Source organism: Osmerus eperlanus, chromosome 6, assembly GCF_963692335.1.
Source record: "Osmerus eperlanus chromosome 6, fOsmEpe2.1, whole genome shotgun sequence".
Taxonomy (NCBI): Eukaryota; Metazoa; Chordata; class Actinopteri; order Osmeriformes; family Osmeridae; genus Osmerus; species Osmerus eperlanus.
In genome coordinates this window covers 7,700,592-7,721,621 of record NC_085023.1, presented here as the reverse complement: position 1 = coordinate 7,721,621, position 21,030 = coordinate 7,700,592, and the positions used below count along the sequence as shown (strand labels likewise).

Here is a 21,030-nt window from a genome sequence, read left to right as displayed (position 1 = left end):
CTGCTGCGTAAACAGTCAGGTAAAATGCCAAAGGTTTTCCACTTGAGACAAAAGAGGTGGAAAATATACCTTTTAAAGATGAGACAGTATGAGAGGTGCAACAATGTCCGCAACCCAATAAAGAATTCATATTGACATATCTCAACTTACATAACTTTCTGAAAACCTTAGCTGCCAAGAGGAAGAAAGCTAAACACTCCATAAGCTGGTGTTTATACTCCAACCCCTTCAACCTTTTGAAGAAAGCCATGCCATGTCAGTTTCAGTTTTGACTTGTCTGAATGTGCCCACAAAATGTGGTTAGTCACTAGCATGCCCAGTCAACACATGAGTGATCAGTGCTGGTTCATTGATATTCATCAGCGGGGCAGAATCAGAGGCACCATCTGATCCAGCAGATGAAATAGTGCAACGCTGGTGGAAGCAACTTTTGCATATTCGTTTTTATTGGAACAGATGCTCCGATAAATTCATGGGACCAGCTTTGATGAAATTAGTTAGCCTATTCAGCCACTTGATCGGAATGTGTGTGTGTGAACATATGCTGAGCTATGTGCTTTAAGCACTTTTACAATTTAGATTGCTAGTATGATATAAGTGCTAATATGAATATTTTTTAACATACATTTAACATAACACGTCTAATCAAGATAATCCAGATAGTGTGTTTGTGTATGCATATGTGCCTGTCTGTGAGGTTCAACTATAGTAAATACAGTATGTCAGAGAGAATGGCCTACCTTCATACATGGCCTTAAATCCCTGGGAGCCAATGGTGTCGTCAGACTGCAGATGAAGCCACATCTGATTTGTCATACTGACAATCAGATCAGGAACACTGGAACCTGTCAGACTGAAACCACACACATGAAGCAGTAATTAATCTCTTCTGTAAAAATAATTTGCCTAACAATGCTTTAAAGTGACCTGAGTAACCTGGTACTAAGAAGTATAGTTTGTTTAAGGGTTAATATAGTCATACTGTGTATGACATACTCACACATAGAGAACTCTCCTGGCGTCACCAATTTTCCCTCCGTCACCCACAGTCAGTGTGTCATATCCTCTCTCCAGGTCAAACTCTTCGAATAACAGCTTGATCACCTGCAGGAGAGAAGAAGTGACAACACTGGTATGTAACTATAGTAACTACAGTTTATGGATTACTCCCAATTCCCTGTTTTGTGAGGCCTGATAATGAAGAACGACCAGATCCTTGACCAGCGTTTGCATTCTCTAGATCGCTCATGCTCAGAACAGATGCACACACTCACACAAGCACACACAGAGATAATTTGTGTGTGTTGTCTGGCCCTGGTAAATCTAACAGAAGGACTATGAAATATAACCACTGATGGAGACAGTGTGTCAGGGTGTTTATGAGACTCTGAAAGAAGAGCAGATATTAGCATGCTCTGACATGCACCCAGACAAAAGAAAAGGCTGTTGAAGGTGTGTGGTAGGTGAGAGGCAGGAGAGGGGAACAGAAAAGGGCCGGGTTTCCCAGATTCGTTAAGAAGCTCTTAACGCTAAGAGCTTACGCTCCTAAGAAGCTCATAGCGTTAAGAGCTTCTTAACGAATCTGGGAAACCCTGCCAAGGACATTTCAGGCAAGGAGAGGGAGAGAAAAGGAGAAGAGGAGAGGCGATTAGGGGCCTCTTGCGCAAAGAGTGCTAGGAGATGCCGTTAACAGGAAATTGGATTGTAGCATAGATGGCTTGAAGGGAAGAAATAAATCTTAATTAGGACAAGGCCATTATCAACATCCTCAAAGTCTCTCAATTGGACCATTAAGGAACCATCATTCTCATCCATATTTATTTTCATTGTGCAAATGAATTAGCTTACTTTTATCAGTTCGACAAACTTGTATGTTTTAGGTTGCAGTGCCAATCCAGGAAGCATTAATGTTGTGATAAGAGTGCATCAATGCTTAACCAATGATACAGCAAATTAAGGGTTTCAGTGGTTCTACTGGTGCTGGTTTATCCTATTTTTCCATACTACACAGTGCTATCAAACCTCCCATTTCCCGAGATTCTTGCTTTCTTTACCCATCAATCTGTCCTTACATTTAAATATTTTCCGGAAATCTCACATATTTTAAATCTTTTGTGTAAAAAAAAAAACAACTGCCAGTAACATTGCAGGTAAGCATAACCGCCTGTCCTATTTGATGTTTGCCACAGTCCCCTATGGTAAAGCAGGTTGAAGTAGGCTATGTATAATTGGGTGTGCTCAAGCCTTCGGCGAGCACAACCATCTCTCACATATATATTTGTTGGAATGCTGCTTCAGCTAGAGCCACCATTTAAACTTTAAAATGTTGACAAAACGCTAAACTATTTTTAAATAATTCATCTATTCAACTTTTTTCAATATCACTGATTATGTTTCATGACTTTTTCAACCCGTTTCTGAGATTTACATGGGTTTCTATGTAGAGAGCTAGAGTGAGGCATTGGAATGTTGCGCAAATTCAGAGTGACAGCAGAGTCCGAAACCGTTTTTTTTTTTAAATGGCACTTTTGCCCTCACGGCCACAATATTAACTTTTCAAGCTTCATTTTGGATCAAAACGATGCCGTGCTTGTGCTGGTCGGACTCATATGGGTATGGGAAACACACAGTTATTTACTTTTTGCGTGAGGAGCCCGAGAGTGAGGCAAAGTCTGTCTCAAGCCCCATAGAGACTAATGCAAATGTTGGGACAAATTCGTCAGAGAAAGCAAAAATAACAAAATTTTGAAACTGCCGGTAGTCGTATTTCTGACCGCACAGAAATATAAAGGACATCTCTGGTTTCGGCAGAGTCTTGGGTCTCGGAAAATATCCTTATTTTTTGGATTGGACGTATAGTTTTGCGTCTAGGTCAACTTGTTTGAGGTGTGGATGCTAGGTAAATGTTCGTTATTCTCTCTGCCTAGCTCGTTAGCCATCACAGCTGCGCCATCACCGTGGCAACCAAACAAACACGCACCAGGAAAGCAAAAGGAACACGTTTTCGAAACTGCAGGTAGAGTCGTATTTCTGACTGCACAGACATATAAAGAATATCTCTGGTTTAGGCAGAGTCTTGGGTCTCGGAAAATATCCTTATTTTTTGGATTGGACGTATAGTTTTGCGTCTAGGTTAACTTGTTTGAGGTGTGGATTCTAACTACATTAGTTATTCTCTCTGCCCAGCTCGTTACAGTGCGTTCATTAACCCAAATCTGCACGCTTGGCCATGAAACGCTGCAGTGTGAACGCACTGTAACAGTGCGTTCACACTGCAGCGTTTTTTAACGCTCTGCATCGCTTGCCTTCCCACAGTACACCACGCTCGGGGGCGTGTTAGACAAGTTAATACAGAGTTGTAGTTCTCTAAGGTCACTGTTGTAGTCATGGCCAAGCGTGCAGATTTGGGTTAATGTACTCACAATATTGATCAAAATACCACTTTTACACAACATTTATGTAAGTGCAAGATTTTACTAGTGCAAGATTACAGTAGAATACATGTTACGCCACCGGTCACTCAACCAGTCGTTTGTAGGCTGGGCTAGCGAGCTAGCAGTGGCACAGAACAGTCACGTAATGTGACGACTACATTTAAAAGTAGGCTATAAAAACACACTAGGAACAATGACGACATCGGCAACCATGCACCATGCATTATTAGTTTAATGTAATCTTTAAATTCAGGCTCGTCACATTAGTAACTTTGTTCTGAACAGAACTGGGTGTGCAGACACATACGAAAAGTTTCTCCTCCATCTTGAAATTGTCAAACCTAGAAATGTTTACCATGACGAACAGTTGCTACGTTACAAGAAACAAGAAACCAATCCGATTGGCCAACGCTAGCGTTTTCACGCTCCTCATTTACATAAAGTTGAGAAAATCCAACTTGCAACGCTCCGCTCCGCTCCGCTCGCCTTCCCACAATGCCCTACGCGAGCGTCAACGCCTGGTTTCATTGAAAATGAATTGGAAGCCGACGCCGCGCGCCGCCCGCTCCGCTGCAGTGTGAACGCACTGTTAGCGATCACAGCTGCTCCATCGCCGTGGCAACCAAACAAACACGCACCAGGAAAGCAAAAGGAACACGTTTTCGAAACTGCAGATAGAGTCGTATTTCTGACCGCACAGACATATAAAGGACATCTCTGGTTTCGGCAGAGTCTTGGGTCTCGGAAAATATCCTGTTTTTTGGATTGGACGTATAGTTTTGCGTCTAGGTTAACTTGTTTGAGGTGTGGATTCTAGCTACATTTCTGTTATTCTTTACCCTCAGTGCGTCAGCAATCATAGCTGCACCATCACCGTGGCAACGACAGACACGCACCACTCAGTCTCTCACACAGGTGATTTGTATTAGCTGATAAGTGGAGTCACAAGACAGAGCTATTCATTCAACTCGTCTCATTAAAAGACTAAGAGCACTATAATTTCAGCTACTAAGACGAATATACTACTTCTACTAGCAATTGTCGGTTTATGCCATACAATTACTCCGTTTACATGTGTAATTAGTTATGCGATTACTCAATAAGCGCGTCTACATGATTATTTTTATTAATCGTTGTATGCTCCACGGACAAAACTTGCACCATCATCCTTCTGCAACAAAGTGTCGCCGTGTCTTCCTGTATCGGCCCTACTGCTGTATGTTTCATTCCATCAACACATTGAATCCTACTAAGAAAGCTGAGTAAACGCACTCAATGGTAGGCTACATCTGCTACTGCTATTACTATCCCAACTATAATTTCAGCTGTTAAAACGATAATATTCTTGTTACGACTAGCTAGCCTACTTCTTCTGTTTAACAGTTCAGCTTTCAGCTTCTCCCGCATTGTAGGCTATTTTAGCTATTATCTTTGTTAGATGATGCAGTTCAGCTTCCACACTGCCTCTTTTGTGTGACTCACACATTTTTGAAATTCATTTCAGCTTTCAGCTTGCGGGTATTTTCTCATTTCTCACTTTTATACTTTTGTGCAAATTATTCTCCCTTTAAAAGTAATGGTAAATTACTTTTAAAGTAATTGGTAATTACTAATTAATTGGTAATTGGTAAATCCCCATTCAGGTTTTCAGCATTCTCACTGCTGTTTCGCAGGAACAGCCTTTTCTAGTTCTGCATACTTTTTTTGCTTGCCTTCTAGTTTCACACCGTTTAAGCTAGAAACGCCATTCAAACTTTATTTGATAAAGTCTGAACTCCTCTAGTGTGCTATTACTTTTCTCACTGATAACTCTTAAAATTTTTAAGATATTAAAGTTTAACCCTTTCACACGTAGGTTCTAAATTCCTTGACTGGTCCCCCAGAGTGAGTTTTTTATGCGCGTGAGTTTGGATCAATATCAACGTTCCAGAAATTGATTATGACGCATTAAAATCGAATTGCTATACAATTTAAGTATTTCTCGGTTCGCATTTTCCATTGACCTAGTTTGCACCCCGTATTAGTGACGAATACTCCATTCATTGGTTGTTTTGTTTATCCACCTTCTCGTTACGTATTTCTTCCGCTTCAGGGGACTGGCGGAAACCTTCAAAGTAGATATTTTGGCTATTATTCTGGTGACTGAAGTATTTGTATAACTCAAATTATACCACCCATATAGTTTGCACGATACTGAGATGAAAGCATGAACTGTTGTATTTCACGAGGTGATGTTTTTGCCAAACTAGCTAGCTCGTAGTGTAGTAAAGAGTCAATCAACAAGTTAGCTGTTGCTAATTTACTAGGCTATGTTACGTTGTTTGTGTGGTCGGATTATAACGAATACAAAATAATTTGGATACATCCAGTCAGTCTAATTTGATTTCTATTCATCGTTTTGTTTTCTCTAGCTGGCTTCCATCTCGTAAACCTTCTGAGTTGGCAACGCAGCCAGTGTTCACAAAATAAGTTACTGGATGGAAGCCAGCTAAACGAAAACAAAACGATACATTACAATCCTAGTAATACGCTAGACTGACTAGATGCACTTGCATTACTTTGTTATAATCCTACTACACAAACTACGTAACATAGCCAAGTAAATTAGCAGTAACGTCACCAACACACCGGTGTGTTGGTACGCTCCAGGGACCAGCCAGGACTCAACACACCGGTGTGTTCGTACGCGTCAAAGGGTTAAAGTGCAAAAAAAAAAAAAGGGTTTCAATGGTTCAGAACGTTCAAGTCAAATTCCATTGTGATGTCATGTACAGACAGAACTGTTTCTCACGAGTCCATTTTCACACTGTTTAACACTTTCCTGCCTGAATATGCATACTTTTTCAAATAATATACCTGAACTGTTTATACCATTTTGGAGACAAGAAGTAGGGCTTTCTAATGATGTAAATATTTATATGATTATGTAAGGCAAATCATCCTTTATCAAGACGATTTCACTGAGCCATTTTGACAAAAATCTTCTCCGTCTGCAATACTTTTTTAGAAAACCTAATTTTTAACCACTTTTAATACAAGATATAGGAGATGTTAGACTTTGAAACGTACGTAATTTTATGGTGAATTCAGAACAGTAGACAGATTTAAGATAGACCATCTTGTTTAGAAAGTTATGACCACTGAAGTGATGAGTGTAAACGCAATTTCTCGCATAATCGAAATAACGCGATGGCTCTCCATAACTAAAAACGGTTCTACTTTTTTCCACAATTGACCAAATTGGCCAAATAAGGTGTGTACATTGAACTTAAAGTGTACATAATCTAGCTACATAATTTTTATTTTAGCAAGTTTCACAGAAATCTGCAAAAATCGAGGCTCAACACTGTCATAGCTGACCGTCACGAACAGCGAAACCGTGGTCACAAGTGTTTTACTGCAGCTGGCGTTACTCCTACGAACAAATGCTTCGTAACTGAAAAGTTTTTACTTTTAATTGGCAATATTGAACACAGATGTTAAGAAACTTGTCTTTACTCTAAATATCTTCTCCGTTTTCAATTTCAAGCAGTTAATCTAACACAGTAGGAAATCTCCCACGACATGAACTGGCTCCGCTTAGACTAATAAATGTTTTTTCAGTCAACCATACTACATTAGACAACCTAATTTTCAAGCACTTTCAATACTAGATACAGGCAATGTTAGAGTTGATGAAATATACGTAATTATGTGGGCAATGTAGAACAGCAGACAGATTCAAAATATGATCTGTTGTCTTTCTGTAGTTAGCTGTGGCCATTCTAGTGACGAGTGCATACACGCTACGAAACCCGGTCACATAGCTAGCTACATCTATCGTTCGTTACCTACAAACAAATGCTTCATAATATAAGAGTATTTACTTTTTATTGGCGATATTGACAACAGAGGTTAAGGAACTTGTCTTTAATCAAAAGATCGTCTCCGTTTTCAATTTGAAGCAGTAGATCTAGCTTACTGTAGGAAATCTCCCATTGCATCCTCTCTCTAGATTCGCTTCAGCTAAAGATGGACGACGATGAGGATGCATGCATTATTCACGCCTACGGTGTTAATACAGTCTGTAAAAATACCACTTTGACACACTTGCAATAAATGATCCGCTGGTTAGATGAAGCATTATCTTATTTACTACCCACAATAGTTCATCTTTTTTTGCAGCAGCATTTTAATCTGAGTTAGAGTAGCTAACTAGCTCTAGCTTTTGCAGTTGTACAACAAAGTCACGTAATGTGACGAGATTGAATTTAAAAGTATAAAAAACTCACCAGGGACAATGACAACATCAGTAACCCTGCACTATGGATTATTATTTTGATGTCATCTTTAAATTAATTGTCTGAACAGGACTGGGTGTGCAGGCACACATGGTTAGTTTCTCCTCCATCTTGGACCTGAAACCTAGATTCTAGGTTAGAAATGTTGACAATGACAAACGCTTGCTACGTTACAAGAATCCAATCCGATTATCCAACGCTTCACTGTTCCACTGTTAAAACTTTTTTCTGTTTCTTTCAATTATTAATACTTTTCAGAATGGTTTTTATTCGCAAAGAACCTTCATACAGACAAGGAATTTACTGTGGCAGGAAGGTGCACACATTAAACATTTAAGAATCTTAAATAAGAAGTGTACAAGTCTAACTAATACAAAGGGGCTAAAAATGTAAAAGATTTAGAATGAAATAAAATATAAAATGGCTATAGTACAAATAGGGCAACATGGTGTTTTGTGCAGATAAAGTGGTCAAGTCAGTGTGAGTCCTTGGCCTTGTTGAAGAGGCAAGCAGCGGATGGGATGAAACTGTTTGTGTGGCGTGAGGTTTTGGTCCTGATGGACCGCAGCCTTCTGCCGGAGGGGAGTGGCTGAAACAGTGTGTCCAGACTCGGAGGAGTCAGCCACAATCTTCCTTGCTCGCCTCAGGGTCCTCGAGGTGTGCAGGTCCTCGAGGGTAGGCTGATTGCAGCCGATCACCTTCTCAGCAGTGTGGATGATACGCTGCAGTCTGCTCTTGTCCTTCGCAGTGGCAAAAGTGTACCAGATGGTGATGGAGGAGGTGAGGATGGACTCAATGATGGCTGTGTAAAAGTGCAACATCATTGTCTTTGGCAGGTTGAATTTCTTCAGCTGCCGTAGGAAGTACATCCTCTGTTGTGCTTTCTTGGTGAGGGAGCTGATGTTCAGTTCCCACTTGAGGTCCTGGGAGAGGATAGTGCCCAGGAAGCGGAAGGACTCCACAGTGTTGACTGGGGAGCCGCACAGGGTGATGGGGGGGACTGTCTTAAGTGCATTGAGCTCTAACGTAACGCTTTAACATTTATGAAATTAAATAAGATACCCTTTTCATCACTCTTTTTTCTCCTTTTTCAACCGTAAGAAAATATTGCAAGGCATAACAATGACAGATATACATTAAACACTGTCTCACCATTTTGGTTTCAAAGCAAGACTTTGGGTCCTGGGAGAGGATGGTGCCCAGGAAGCGGAAGGACTCCACAGTGTTGACTGGGGAGTCGCACAGGGTGATGGGGGTGAGTGGGGCTGTATTCAAGTCCACAACCATCTCCACTGTCTTAAGACCATTGAGCTCTAAGTTGTTCTGGCTACACCAGGTCACCAGGTTGTCAGCTTCCCACCTATAGTCAGACTCATCCCCGTCAGAGATGAGCCCAATGAGGGTGGTGTCATCCGCAAACTTCAGAAGTTTAACAGACGGATGACTGGAGGTGCAGCTGTTGGTGTACAGGGAGAAGAGCAGAGGGGAAAGGACGCAGCCCTGAGGAGATCCGGTGCTGATGGACCGGGAGTCAGAGACTTGTGTTCCCAGCTTAACGCACTGCTTCCTGTCAGACAGGAAGTCTGTGATCCACCTGCAGGTGGAGTCGGGCACGTTAAGCTGGGAGAGCTTGTCCTGAAGCAGGACGGGGATGATGGTGTTGAAGGCAGAGCTGAAGTCCATAAACAGGATCCTGGCATAGGATGCTGGGGAATCCAGGTGCTGTAGGGTGAAGTGGAGGGCCATGTTAACGGCATCATCCACAGATCTGTTGGCTCTGTAGGCAAACTGCAGTTGGTCCAGGAAAGGGTCTGTGATGGATTTGAACGCGCTGTATCTAACCAACTGTCAAACTTCCTCTCTCAGAACAACATGCTTGACCCCAACCAATCGGGCTTCAAGACTGGCCACTCCACAGAAACTGCCCTCCTGTCAGTCACCACTGCCCTCCAGTCTGCCAGAGCGGCTTCGAGGTCATCCGTCATCATTCTGCTGGACCTTTCTGCAGCGTTTGATACGGTTAACCATCAAATCCTGCTGGCCAGACTTTCTGAGATGGGCATCACTGGCACTGCACTTCAGTGGATCTCATCCTACCTGTCGGGAAGATCCTACCAGGTCTCCTGGGGAGGCAAAGTGTCAGGCCCCCGCCAGCTCTCCACTGGTGTCCCACAGGGATCCATCCTTGGACCCCTCCTCTTCTCCCTCTACACCACCTCGCTTGGACCAATCATCACCTCCCATGGCTTCTCCTACCACTGCTATGCTGACGACACGCAGCTGTACCTGTCGTTCCCCCCCGACTGATCCGGGGATCTCAGCTAGGATCGAGGCCTGCCTCACAGACATCTCCGCCTGGATGACCGAGCACCACCTCCAGCTGAACCTCACCAAAACAGAACTCCTCATCATCCCGGCCAAACCCTCCATCTCCCACAATCTCTCAATCACCCTGGGATCAGCGACGGTGACCCCTTCATCCTCTGCCAGGAACCTCGGGGTGACTGACCATGGATGACGAGCTCTCCCTCACAGCCCACATTGCTGCAGTCTCCCGGTCGTGTAGATTCACCCTCTACAACATCCGGAAGATCAGGAGATACCTATCTGAGCATTCCACCCAGCTGCTAGTCCAAGCACTTGTCCTCTCAAAGTTGGATTACTGCAACTCGCTGCTCGCCGGTCTCCCAGCATGCACAACCCGCCCTCTCCAGAGGATTCAGAACGCGGCGGCCCGTCTGGTCTTCAATCTACCCAGACGCTCCCATGTTACCCTGCTCCTCATCTCCCTCCACTGGCTTCCCATCACGGCCCGTATCAGATTCAAGACTCTGGTATTGACCTTCCGAGCGGTGAACGGGACTACACCCGACTACATCAAGTCTCTCCTCCAGCCTTACACCCCCCCCCCCCCCCCGCCACCTACGGTCTTCTTCTGACAACCGTCTGGTGGTCCCACCGCTCAAGAGCGCCAGGTCCCAACACAAGCTCTTCTCCTGGCTGGCCCCCCAATGGTAGAATCAACTCCCCACCTCCATCAGGGACACTGACTGTCTCCCCACCTTCAAGAAAAGGCTCAAGACGCACTTGTTCCGGGAGTACAACGGCACTTAGGAATCCTTGGCTGGACCTGATGTTAGTTTCCTCCAGGATCACACTGGCTGTGTCTACTACCGCGCACTTTACTAAGTACACTGCAATACAGTGCACTGCAATACAGTGCACTTACATCTGTAGTGCACTCCGTCGCTGAGTAGTGCTGTCTCAAATGGAACACTTAAGTTAACCACTTGGCGGGAAGTGACGGACGCAAATCTGATTGTGACACCCGCGAATCTAAGGCGAATCTGCTCACGAGTCATTTCGTCCGCCATTATTTTAGAAATGAAATGAAAAGCTGCCGAAAGGGCTCGTCCTCTTCCGCTACGTAGCCAATATGGCGCCCTTTTAGGCCGAGTAGTGTCCATCGTTGTACACAGCATTTTTTGACCGTTTGCAGTGCGTCATCCGGGTACTTTCAGTGCACTGAATTCTGCTGGTTCTGTCAGTGTAAGCGCCCTAAGCACTGAAAGTCAGTGCTCGAAGTGCACAAGTGCGCGGTAGTAGACACAGCCAATGACTCGTATTGAGAGACTTGTTACTCTTGTTGGTTAGTTGTAACGGTTTCAAATTCTTGTACTCGCTGTGAAATATTTTACTGTTGATGTTCATGTTGTTCAATTGTAACTTGTTTAACTGCATGCTCTTATGGTTCTTCCCTTTGGCACTTATTTGGTTTTCCACAATGTATGCTTCATGTTTTGGCTGCTCGCAATGTTTGGGGCTATCTCGTTGTTATGATCAGTGACCTATGCTCTCTTGTAAAGCTCTCTCTTGGAAGTCGCTTTGGATAAAAGCGTCTTCTAAAAGCATAAATGTCAATTTGAGGTGTGCCAGCACAAGGCCCTCAAAAGACTTCATTACCACAGAGGTCAGGGCGACGGGTCTGTAGTCATTGAGTCCTGTTGGCCTTGTCTTTTTGGGCACAGGGATGATGGTGGAGGACTTGAGACAGGCTGGCACATGGCATGTCTCCAGGGAGGTGTTAAAGATGTAGGTGAACACCGGAGACAGCTGGTCAGCGCAGTGCTTGAGGGTGGCAGGAGAGACAGAGTCCGGCCCAGCTGCTTTGCGGGGGTTCTGCCTCTTGAAAAGTGTTAACTTCACCCTCCTGAATGGAGAGAGTCGTCACTGTAGAGGGGGTGAGGGAGGAGGCCTCATGGGTGGGAAGGGGTAGTTCAGGACTGTCCAATTGTCTTTCAAATCTACAGTAGAACGACTTCAGGTCGTTGGCCAGGCGGGAGTCGTTAGTGGAGTGGGGGGCTCTGGGCTTGTAGTTGGTAATCTGCCTGAGCCCTCTCCAGACAGAAGCAGAGTCGTTAGCAGAGAACTGACGCTTCAGTCTCTCTGAGTACAGTCGTTTAGCCTCTCTCACCGCCTTGCTAAACCTGTTTTTCGATTCCTTGAATCTGTCTATCCCCACTCCTAAATGCTTTCTCCTTCTCTGACCTCAACCTTCTGAGCTCTGCTGAGAACCAGGGCTTGTCGTTGTTGTTGAAATTGACACCTGGTGCGTGTTGGAATACAGCAGTCCTCACAGAAGCTGATGTATGATGTCACAGCCTCTGTGAGTTCATCCGTAGCAGGTAGCAGTCCATTGGTAGCAGTCGTGAACATATCCCAGTCAGTACAGTCCAAGCATGCCCGCAGATCCTCCATAGCCTCACTGGTCCACTGTTTTGATGTCCTCACAACAGCTTTACAGAGCTTTAATTTCTGCCTGTATGCAGGAATCAGATGGACCATGGTATGGTCAGAGTGACCCAGTGCTGCACGAGGGACGGCGTGGTAGGCTCTACTGACTGTAGTGTAGCAGTGATCCAGAGTGTTCTCTTCTCTGGTTGGGCATTTGATGAATTGTCTGTATTTAGGGAGTTCGTGGCTGAGATTACCTTTGTTAAAGTCGCCAAGTACGATAACAAGGGAATCCGGGTTTGCTCGCTCCACACTCAGAATCTGGTCGGCGAGCATGTGTTGGGCCTCTTTAACCTGTGGACCCGGTGCCATGTAAACTCCGACCAAAATGAGTAACGCAAATTCTCGTGGCGAGTAAAAAGGTTTACAGTTAATAAAAAGGAGAGTGCAGTGTCCCGGTCAGCTCTCACGAGTTGAAAGCCTGCCAGATGTAATGCGGTGTCCGGGATCAAATTGCACAGCCATGTCTCTGTGAAGCACAAAACCAAAGATGAAAGAAAGTCTCTGTTTTTCACCATCAGTATCTGAAGTTAGTCCATTTTATTGCACAGTGAACGTACGTTGGACAGGAAAAAACTTGGAAGCACTGTTCGGATTCCACGTCTGCGTAGCCGAACTAGCGCTCCCGCTCGCTTTCCCCTTCTTCGGCGTTTCACTGCATGGGCAAAGCCTAGCGCGGCACTGGCTAGAATTCCCACTAAATCTGCCGCTGGAAGCAGAAAAGTGGGAAATAAATCCACAGGAGTTGTAGTCCTGATGTTTAGAAGTACTTCTCTTGTTAGAGAACCCCGGAAATCTTGGCAGAACACTGAATTAACAGACAAAACAAGACAAAACAGAGCACACCTAGCAACCAAGGCAGCCATCATCGGCGCCATTTTTCGCCTTATTTCGCCTTATATTTAGCATTTTTCGCCTTATGACAGCTTGCTCAACCATTGTGCATGTAATGACATATGTTTATGTAATTATCTAAATGTCTAGATGTTTGTGGAGGTAAGACAATTTAACAGAGGACATAGTTAGGTACAAATATTTGGACAGTGACACCATTTTAATAATTTAGGCTTTATACGCCACCACCAGTGACGTGCGGTCAGGGGAGCCAGTGTCATCATGAAAATGTAAAAAAGAATAATGTAAAATAATAATATTTGTCCATTGATCTGTGATACAAATATAATTATTGGATGATTCCAATGATTTTTATAGCCAATATCGCTGAATTTGTGTATTTTCCTGTTCAAATACGGGGAAAGAAGCGGAAGGAGGCAGTAACTAGCTGTGCCTCCTTTTGGATTGCGCAATCCCACACAAACTGGGCTGAGCTGCTAATTTTTTTGCTCAATTTGAGCTCTCTGTATGTCACCAATGTAATGTTTGTACACATTTTTATTATATGTCCTCACATTTAATAGTTTTGGTCATGTATAACATATTAGTCTTGCTGATCGTACATAACGCCGCAGTGAAAAAGCAGGAGGGGAGGCATCCAGTACCTCTGCCTCACTGAAGGGGGTGTGTGTGAGCACACAGGCTTGTTCTGCTATTGTTCTTCATGTATTACAGACAAATGCCATTGTATGGTTGTTCCTAGCTAAAAAAGTGAAATAGAAAAAGTGCACCCTATTGTTTATTTGTATTTTTTTTTGCCCTGACTGATTATAAGATTATATATAATCTTGCATATCTTGCATATATATAAGATTAACATTTCTCAAAACTGGACTTTCAATCAAAACTGGAAGTGATAAATCATGGAAGATCGATGCCCAGAGCTAAAAGATTTGCTTCAAACGACGGGAAAGAAGATAACACAATTATATAAAACCAGATAAGAAAAGTTATTTTAAAGAATAAAACAACATTTGTCTTTTTGTTATGGACTGTATATACTTTCATTTCTATTGAATGAGTATGAATTGTGGAATTGTGATGGCAAAATGTGGAGCAAATGCGCTCTCTCTGAGCCTCTATAAATTTACCGCATTTTTTTGGCCAAATATGTGTGTGTAAAGAATGCTGATATGGGATATGAAAATAACCATTTGTCAATGTGCAAGCAGCCAGTTGAATGGTGAATTGATGCTGCTCTGTTGAATTCATATTTGTAAATCTGACTTTGAAAGAGTCAGTGCCTCCCCAGCCACGAACCTCACCGCACGTCACTGGCCACCACAAAGATTTTGAAATGAAACAACCAAGACAGGCTAATTGAAATGCTAACCTTCAGCTTTAATTCAAGGGGTTGAACAAAAATATTGTATGAAATGTTTAGGAATTGCAACAGTTTGTATAGTCTTCTTATTGCGGGGGCTCAAATGCAATTGGACAAATTAACATAATCATAAATAAAAGGTTCATTAGGTGAACCTTTGCAAAGGCACAACCCAGGGGTGTCATTAGTAGGGATGGGGATTGTACATTTTTATCGATATTGATACAATTTTTCAGACTGCTTAACGATCTGAGTCTTTATCGATACCACTATCGATACTTTTCTGGGGTGAGCTTGAGCTAACCACCATCTAAATGAATGAATTTGGTAAACGTTAAACATATAGCAGCACCCACACAACCCCGCCACACTTTATGTAAAGAAGATTACTGAACAACATTTATAACAATAACTTAAGTAAAACAGATGTCAAATAGAACAAGGGGAATGTGTTGCTCTCAGGTGAGGCTGGATAAAAGGAGCACATATTTGCACAATGGATCCTGGCTCTGGCTAAATCTACAATTGTCCACTACAGATGTACTATCCACAACCTGGATGAGTAAATAGTATAAATGACTGATTGGTTGGTTGACAAAAAGTGACATTGACAAGCCGTCATTGTTCAAGACTGAAAAGAAAGACTGAAAAGAAAGAATGAAAAGTTTAACACGTTTCAACAAAAGGCACGTGATCTAGCTAAATGACCAGGGGCCTGTTGCACAAAAGTAGAATTAAGACATCCGGGATAAATGACTCAGCTGAGATCAATGAAGCCAAAACATGTGCGTCCAGGCTTAATTGGTTGCACAAAGACCAAGCCAGGATGAGCAGACACGGATTCATTAAGCCAGGTGAAACCAATCCTGGATAGGTGCGCGCTCACGGCTCACTCAAATAGACCCCGCCACAGATCACAGATTAACTGATTTACCATGGCAACTAGAGCCGCGTACTTTTCCCCGTCGGAAGCACAAATCCTCATGGAGGCATACGAGGAGGTAAAAGATATAATTAAGAAGAAAGGCAACACCGCCACAGTGATAAAGCAAAGAGAAAAAGCGTGGCAAAGTATTGCAGACCGCCTGAATGCGTAAGTAGTGCACAATTACACACTCACCGCTCCGCTGAAACATCACAATTACAATTCAAATATTTAATTCACATCTCCAAAAATGCAGTTGTACTGTAATTATGAAACGGTTAAATTTTTAATTGAAATGCACTGCAGATATGAGTGAAATTGTGTAAAGTAACTCCATCACACTGTATAAAGCTATGATAATTTTTTTTATATTTTTACTGAAAACAAGACAAAAATACCAAGTAATTTTTTGCAGTGTGACTCCATTAAATGTGTGTGTGTGTGTGTGTGTGTGTGTAGATTAAACATGAACGGGCCAAAACGGACATGGCAGCAGGTCAAAATCAAATACAAGAACATTCTGCAGAATGTTATGGTCCCTGACTAATATTTAACAAAGCACAAGCATATATTGTACCCAGAAGGTGCCTGCTCACACATTGTCTGTACTGTTTTAGCAGTGAAAAAGAATACCCACAGACAAGGCACGGGTGGTGGGTCACCAAAGGCTGACCTTACCCCAGCAGAGGACATGGCCTTGGACCTAAATAAAGGCAGGCCCGTCTTAGAGGGGATCCCTGGGGGGAAAGAGACGAGCATAGGTTCCTCCCAAGATGCCACCCGCTTCATTCAAGGTATGTCCTTCCATCTCTACATGGGATACAACCACATTCATATTGAATCAATTTGGACTGTCTGACTTTGGTTTACCTATTGCCTTGCAGTGTCTGGCAGCACTGTGTTCCTGTTAGAGCCACCAGCACAAGCACCAGACGATGCTGATCCAGTGAGTACTCCATCAAAGGCATACTGTAGGCCTGGCATGTCTTGTCTACTAGCTTCAATATGAATCCGATTAAATGTGATAGGGTGAAGGCCCCAGTGCAGCAGCAACAGCACATGATGGAGACGATGATGAGGAGGAGACCATCTCTCTGGATTCCAGAAGGCATGAGGTATCATGTTAAGACTGTGAAAGTACTATTTACTCTACAATGGTGAGGAGTCCTCATCAAAATCAAAAAATCTAATTTCTTTTACAGGACCCAGATGCTATACAGTGGGAAAACCAGCCTGGCAACATAGTGCGTATTAATAAAAGGACACCACATCCTGCCAAATTCCAGCTGCGCTAATTGTATTGTGTTCACAGAGCTCACAAGCTATCAGAAAGTTGTATGGCAACCACCTCCGGCGCCAAATAGAACTGGCAGACATAGACATTCAGTACAAGAAGAAAAAGATGGAAAATCTTGCCCTGGAGTCCGAAATAAAAAAGAGGACAATTAGGAAACTGGACCTTGAAATAAAAAAACTTGAGAGGGAGGTGAGATATGCCTTCAATGTACACTGTATGCTAACTGTAACACAAATGTATTAATCATTATTTTTCTTTCCTCCCCCAGCTCCAAGAAGATGACACAGCTGAAAATAAAAATTAGGTATATTCTCGTAAAGTGAAGTGAGCCATGACATATGAGCTCTTATTGTGAGCACACAGGACGGTGGCATCTTTCTAAGGTTTTTTTTAACTTTCCCAGCAATCAGTACAACCAAGTCATCGTTATAAGGCATCGCCCTCTTTTGCCCACCCCCCCAGCACCAGGTGTGGCCACTAGCCTATATGAAGGCCCAAAATTGTGTGTTCCTTTCTGCTCTGACAATGGCATGCCCATTCGTGCGAGATGTGGTGGATGAAGAAGCACTTGTGCTGAGGAGAGCCTTCAGGCGAGAAAGGGTCTTCAGGGACCGGTTGGACCCACTGGCCTTCCCTGATGACCATCTATATGAAAGATACAGGTTTTCTGCAGATGGCATCAGGTATCTATGCAGACTACTGGGTCCCAGGATTAAGCACCGCACTGCACGGAGCCATGCACTGAGTGTGGAGCAAATGGTTTGTGTGGCCTTGCGCTTTTTTGCTAGTGGAGCCTTCCTGTACTCAGTGGGGGATGCAGAACAGCTGAACAAGGCCACAATTTGCCGCACAATAAGGAGTGTGTGTCTGGCTATCAAAGCATTAGCAGATGTCTTCATCTCCTTCCCTGGCCACAGAAGACTCTGTGACATCAAAGAGGAGTTCTATAGGATTGCAGGTAAGAGGATCTACAAATTACAGGACAACTGTTAACACATAGTAGGATACTCATTACTTTGTGTGACAGGTTTCCCCAATGTCATTGGTGCAGTGGACTGCACACACATAAGGATAAAAGCCCCCTCAGGTGCCCATGAGGCCGATTTTGTGAATAGGAAATCCTTTCACAGCATTAATGTTCAGGTGAACATAACTTTTTGATATTGTCCATTGACGAACACTCTGCATTGCCAGTGATGTGCATTGATTGGTGTAATATTCCTCATCTTATGATTTCAGATGGTCTGCAATGCTGACTGTGTGATCAGCAATGTTGTGGCAAAATGGCCTGGCTCAGTCCATGACTCCAGAATCTTTCGGGCCTCTGAAATCTATCAGTGCCTATCACAAGGTAAGCCACACAACCCCTATTTATAACCATCATGGCTGTGTCAAGAATATCACTGTGTTTATGAGGTAGTAATGATGAGATTTTGTGTTGACAGGTGAATTCTCTGGTGTGTTGCTGGGAGACAGGGGGTATGGCTGCCAGCCTTTTCTCCTGACACCTTTCACAGACCCCCAGGAAGCACAGCAGGCCTACAACCATGCCCATGCCAGGACCAGGGCCAGAGTTGAAATGACCTTTGGCCTCCTGAAGGCACGCTTTCACTGCCTTCACAAATTAAGGGTCAGCCCTGTTAGGGCATGTGATATTACTGTGGCTTGTGCTGTCCTCCACAATGTGGCCTGCCTGAGGAAGGAGAGGGCCCCCAGAGTGCCACCAGCCATGGACTGGGACAATCCGGCAATCTTCCCTGATGACGACAGTGGTCGGCTGCTGAGGGACCAATATGTGTTGAATTATTTTAGTTAGTATGTGTGCTTTCAATTTTGGTTAAATATGTCCTGCGGTGGCAGAGGAATTTGGGTTTTTTTGGGTTCGTTTTTTTACGAATTTGGCCTCTTATGATGTTTGTGCGGTATACTGTGTGTAATACAAGGCTGCAGGGAGGCTACTGCATCCATTCATTTGTCTGTTCAGTTGATGTGTATGGATTTGTCCTGCATTTATTTTAGTGTGCAGACATGCAGGGTGTGTTATATACAGACCTTTGAATGTGTATGTATCATTTTGTATAATATGCTTGGATTCTGTGCTTTCCATCTTGTAGAGTCACTGTGACTTCAGTTTCGAAAGGAGCTGATGGTTTACCTGCTTTGTTTTGTCCTTATTCAATAAAGGAACATAATGTTACACATTGTGTTTTTATATTCATATGGAATGTGTATTTGTTTATATGACAGAGTACTAGGGCCACACTGAAGAAAAAGGATAAAGTCATAAATTTATGAGGCTGGTTCTTTCTGCAGAAAAGCTACATATTGTTTTTACAGTTTTGATACTTATGACAATGTGATACTTAATATTCTGGCACATCAGCATGTCTTTGTTTATGAAACCATACTGAAGTACAATTTCACGAAATGCCCCACATCTGTCATTTTAACAACTGTCCTCCTTTAAAACAACTGGTTACAATATAATGACTTGTGTTTTTTTCCCCTCTGTGGCCCTAATATTCTATCATTTTATATATAGCCTTATAGTCTATGGGAAACTGTAAATTATCTAATGATAGCAACATCATCTAAAAATCATTTTTTATCCAAAATCATTGAAATTAATGATCACAAACGTTTAAATAATGACAGTGGGTCTAGTTATATGTGATAACAATGTATAGTGAGCAGTGAAATAACTATTGGTTTCCATTTGTGGTGACTGCTGACTGACATTAGGGATGAGATTAAATAGATCCTGGAATTTAGCCTGGTCTGGAGCAGGCTAGCTCCACAGAATAAATCTCCATGGTAATTTATACCATAACATATCCTCCTGCCCCCTATCCATCTTTAGTGCAACCGGATTACGGATCAATTGAGCCAGGATCACCAAGATATCCTGGCTTAATCCCTTATCCTAGTTTTGTGCAACAGGCCCCAGCTAACCAAACCCAAACCCTCCTTATCTCATCCCTATTTTGTTCCATCTCTGTTATTGTTTAACAAGATGCTTAACCCTTGTGTTATCTTCGGGTCATTCTGACCCATCAGTCATTGTGACCCACCGTCGTATTGCGACAAATTTACCTCATACAAAAACAAAGTGAAGCATTTTCTTTTAACTGTCGGGCTGTCTCAGACCCCCCACATTGGAATGGTTAAAAGAAAATTATTTGTATTTGTTTTTGTATTGGGTAAAATTGGGTAAACACAACGATGGTTCGTTATGAACCTTTGGGTCATGTGACCCGAAGGCAGCACGAGGGTTAAGCAGCCCACAGAGCCATGCTCCTGGTGACTATGTTTTCAATGATCAGCTGCGGGCGGGGGAGGCTAGTCTTTACTCACACACTGACTGTGCTCGTAAACTCGCGCACGCATCAAATTTTAGCGGCATAGGCGAGTGAAATAGTTGCACTGTAGAGCATGTGCGCAGATGGCACTGGGGACATGTCCCCCCCAGATTCATAGTGACCCTGATCCGTCCCCACCACTCTCCCTACGTAAGGCCACAAGCATCAGTTAATAACTGCACAGCTGATTAGGCGATGTTAGCGTGTAATAGCATGTGTAACGTTGTTAGCGTGTATTAGCAGGTAGAGACACTAGTAAGGTTGCTGATGGTGGTGCCCATATCATCTGCGGAGGCAGAGTGCAGTTTCAGTGCGTTACGCAGATTGGAAACATGGTTGCAATCAACCATAACACAAAAAAGACTCAATGGCATTGCTGTGTGCCATATTCACCAAGACATACTTGACAAACTGGACAGACAAGATATTGCCCAGCAATATCTTCAGGGAAATGAAAGGAGAGATGTTTTTGGGACCTATTGAGTCTGTTTCTAGAGGGTAAATTTGTTTGGCTGCAGGGGAAATTATTATTATTTATTTTTTATCAATTTTGTTATTGTAATGTACAATGAAAAGTCATACTTGCAGAGCGAATTCCGAATATTTAATTGAAAGTGTAAATTTCATTTCACATTTCATGCTATGTAGGCAATACTTATTTTTATATATGTAAATCTGTTTAAGTGTTTATACTTCCGTTTTCATACACATTTTTATATTTGT

General features: G+C 43.0%; 2 protein-coding genes across 3 annotated transcripts in view; one reads left to right on the top strand and one right to left on the bottom strand.

Annotated features, from left to right (window-relative positions):
• LOC134022079 (CUB and sushi domain-containing protein 1-like) overlaps positions 1-21,030 on the bottom strand; it is a 522,528-nt gene that overhangs the window by 253,563 nt on the left and 247,935 nt on the right. Inside the window, exons 11-12 of the mRNA XM_062463297.1 lie at positions 1,001-1,104; positions 741-853 (exon numbers count right to left, since the gene is read on the bottom strand). Coding sequence (XP_062319281.1) covers positions 741-853; positions 1,001-1,104 — 217 coding nt within the window. The remainder of the gene's footprint in view (positions 1-740; positions 854-1,000; positions 1,105-21,030) is intronic.
• Positions 16,363-19,145, top strand: LOC134022063 (putative nuclease HARBI1). Of its 2 annotated transcripts, XM_062463252.1 has the most exons (10): positions 16,363-16,445; positions 16,536-16,597; positions 16,680-16,766; positions 16,854-16,895; positions 16,964-17,137; positions 17,217-17,252; positions 17,352-17,906; positions 17,976-18,091; positions 18,188-18,299; positions 18,394-19,145. In XM_062463252.1, the coding sequence occupies exons 7-10, from the start codon at positions 17,435-17,437 to the stop codon at positions 18,762-18,764; spliced, it is 1,071 nt and encodes a 356-aa protein (XP_062319236.1). In that variant the 5' UTR covers positions 16,363-16,445; positions 16,536-16,597; positions 16,680-16,766; positions 16,854-16,895; positions 16,964-17,137; positions 17,217-17,252; positions 17,352-17,434; the 3' UTR covers positions 18,765-19,145. The 2 variants fall into 2 exon arrangements, with proteins under 2 accessions (XP_062319236.1, XP_062319237.1); XM_062463253.1 differs by having other exon boundaries at positions 16,854-17,137.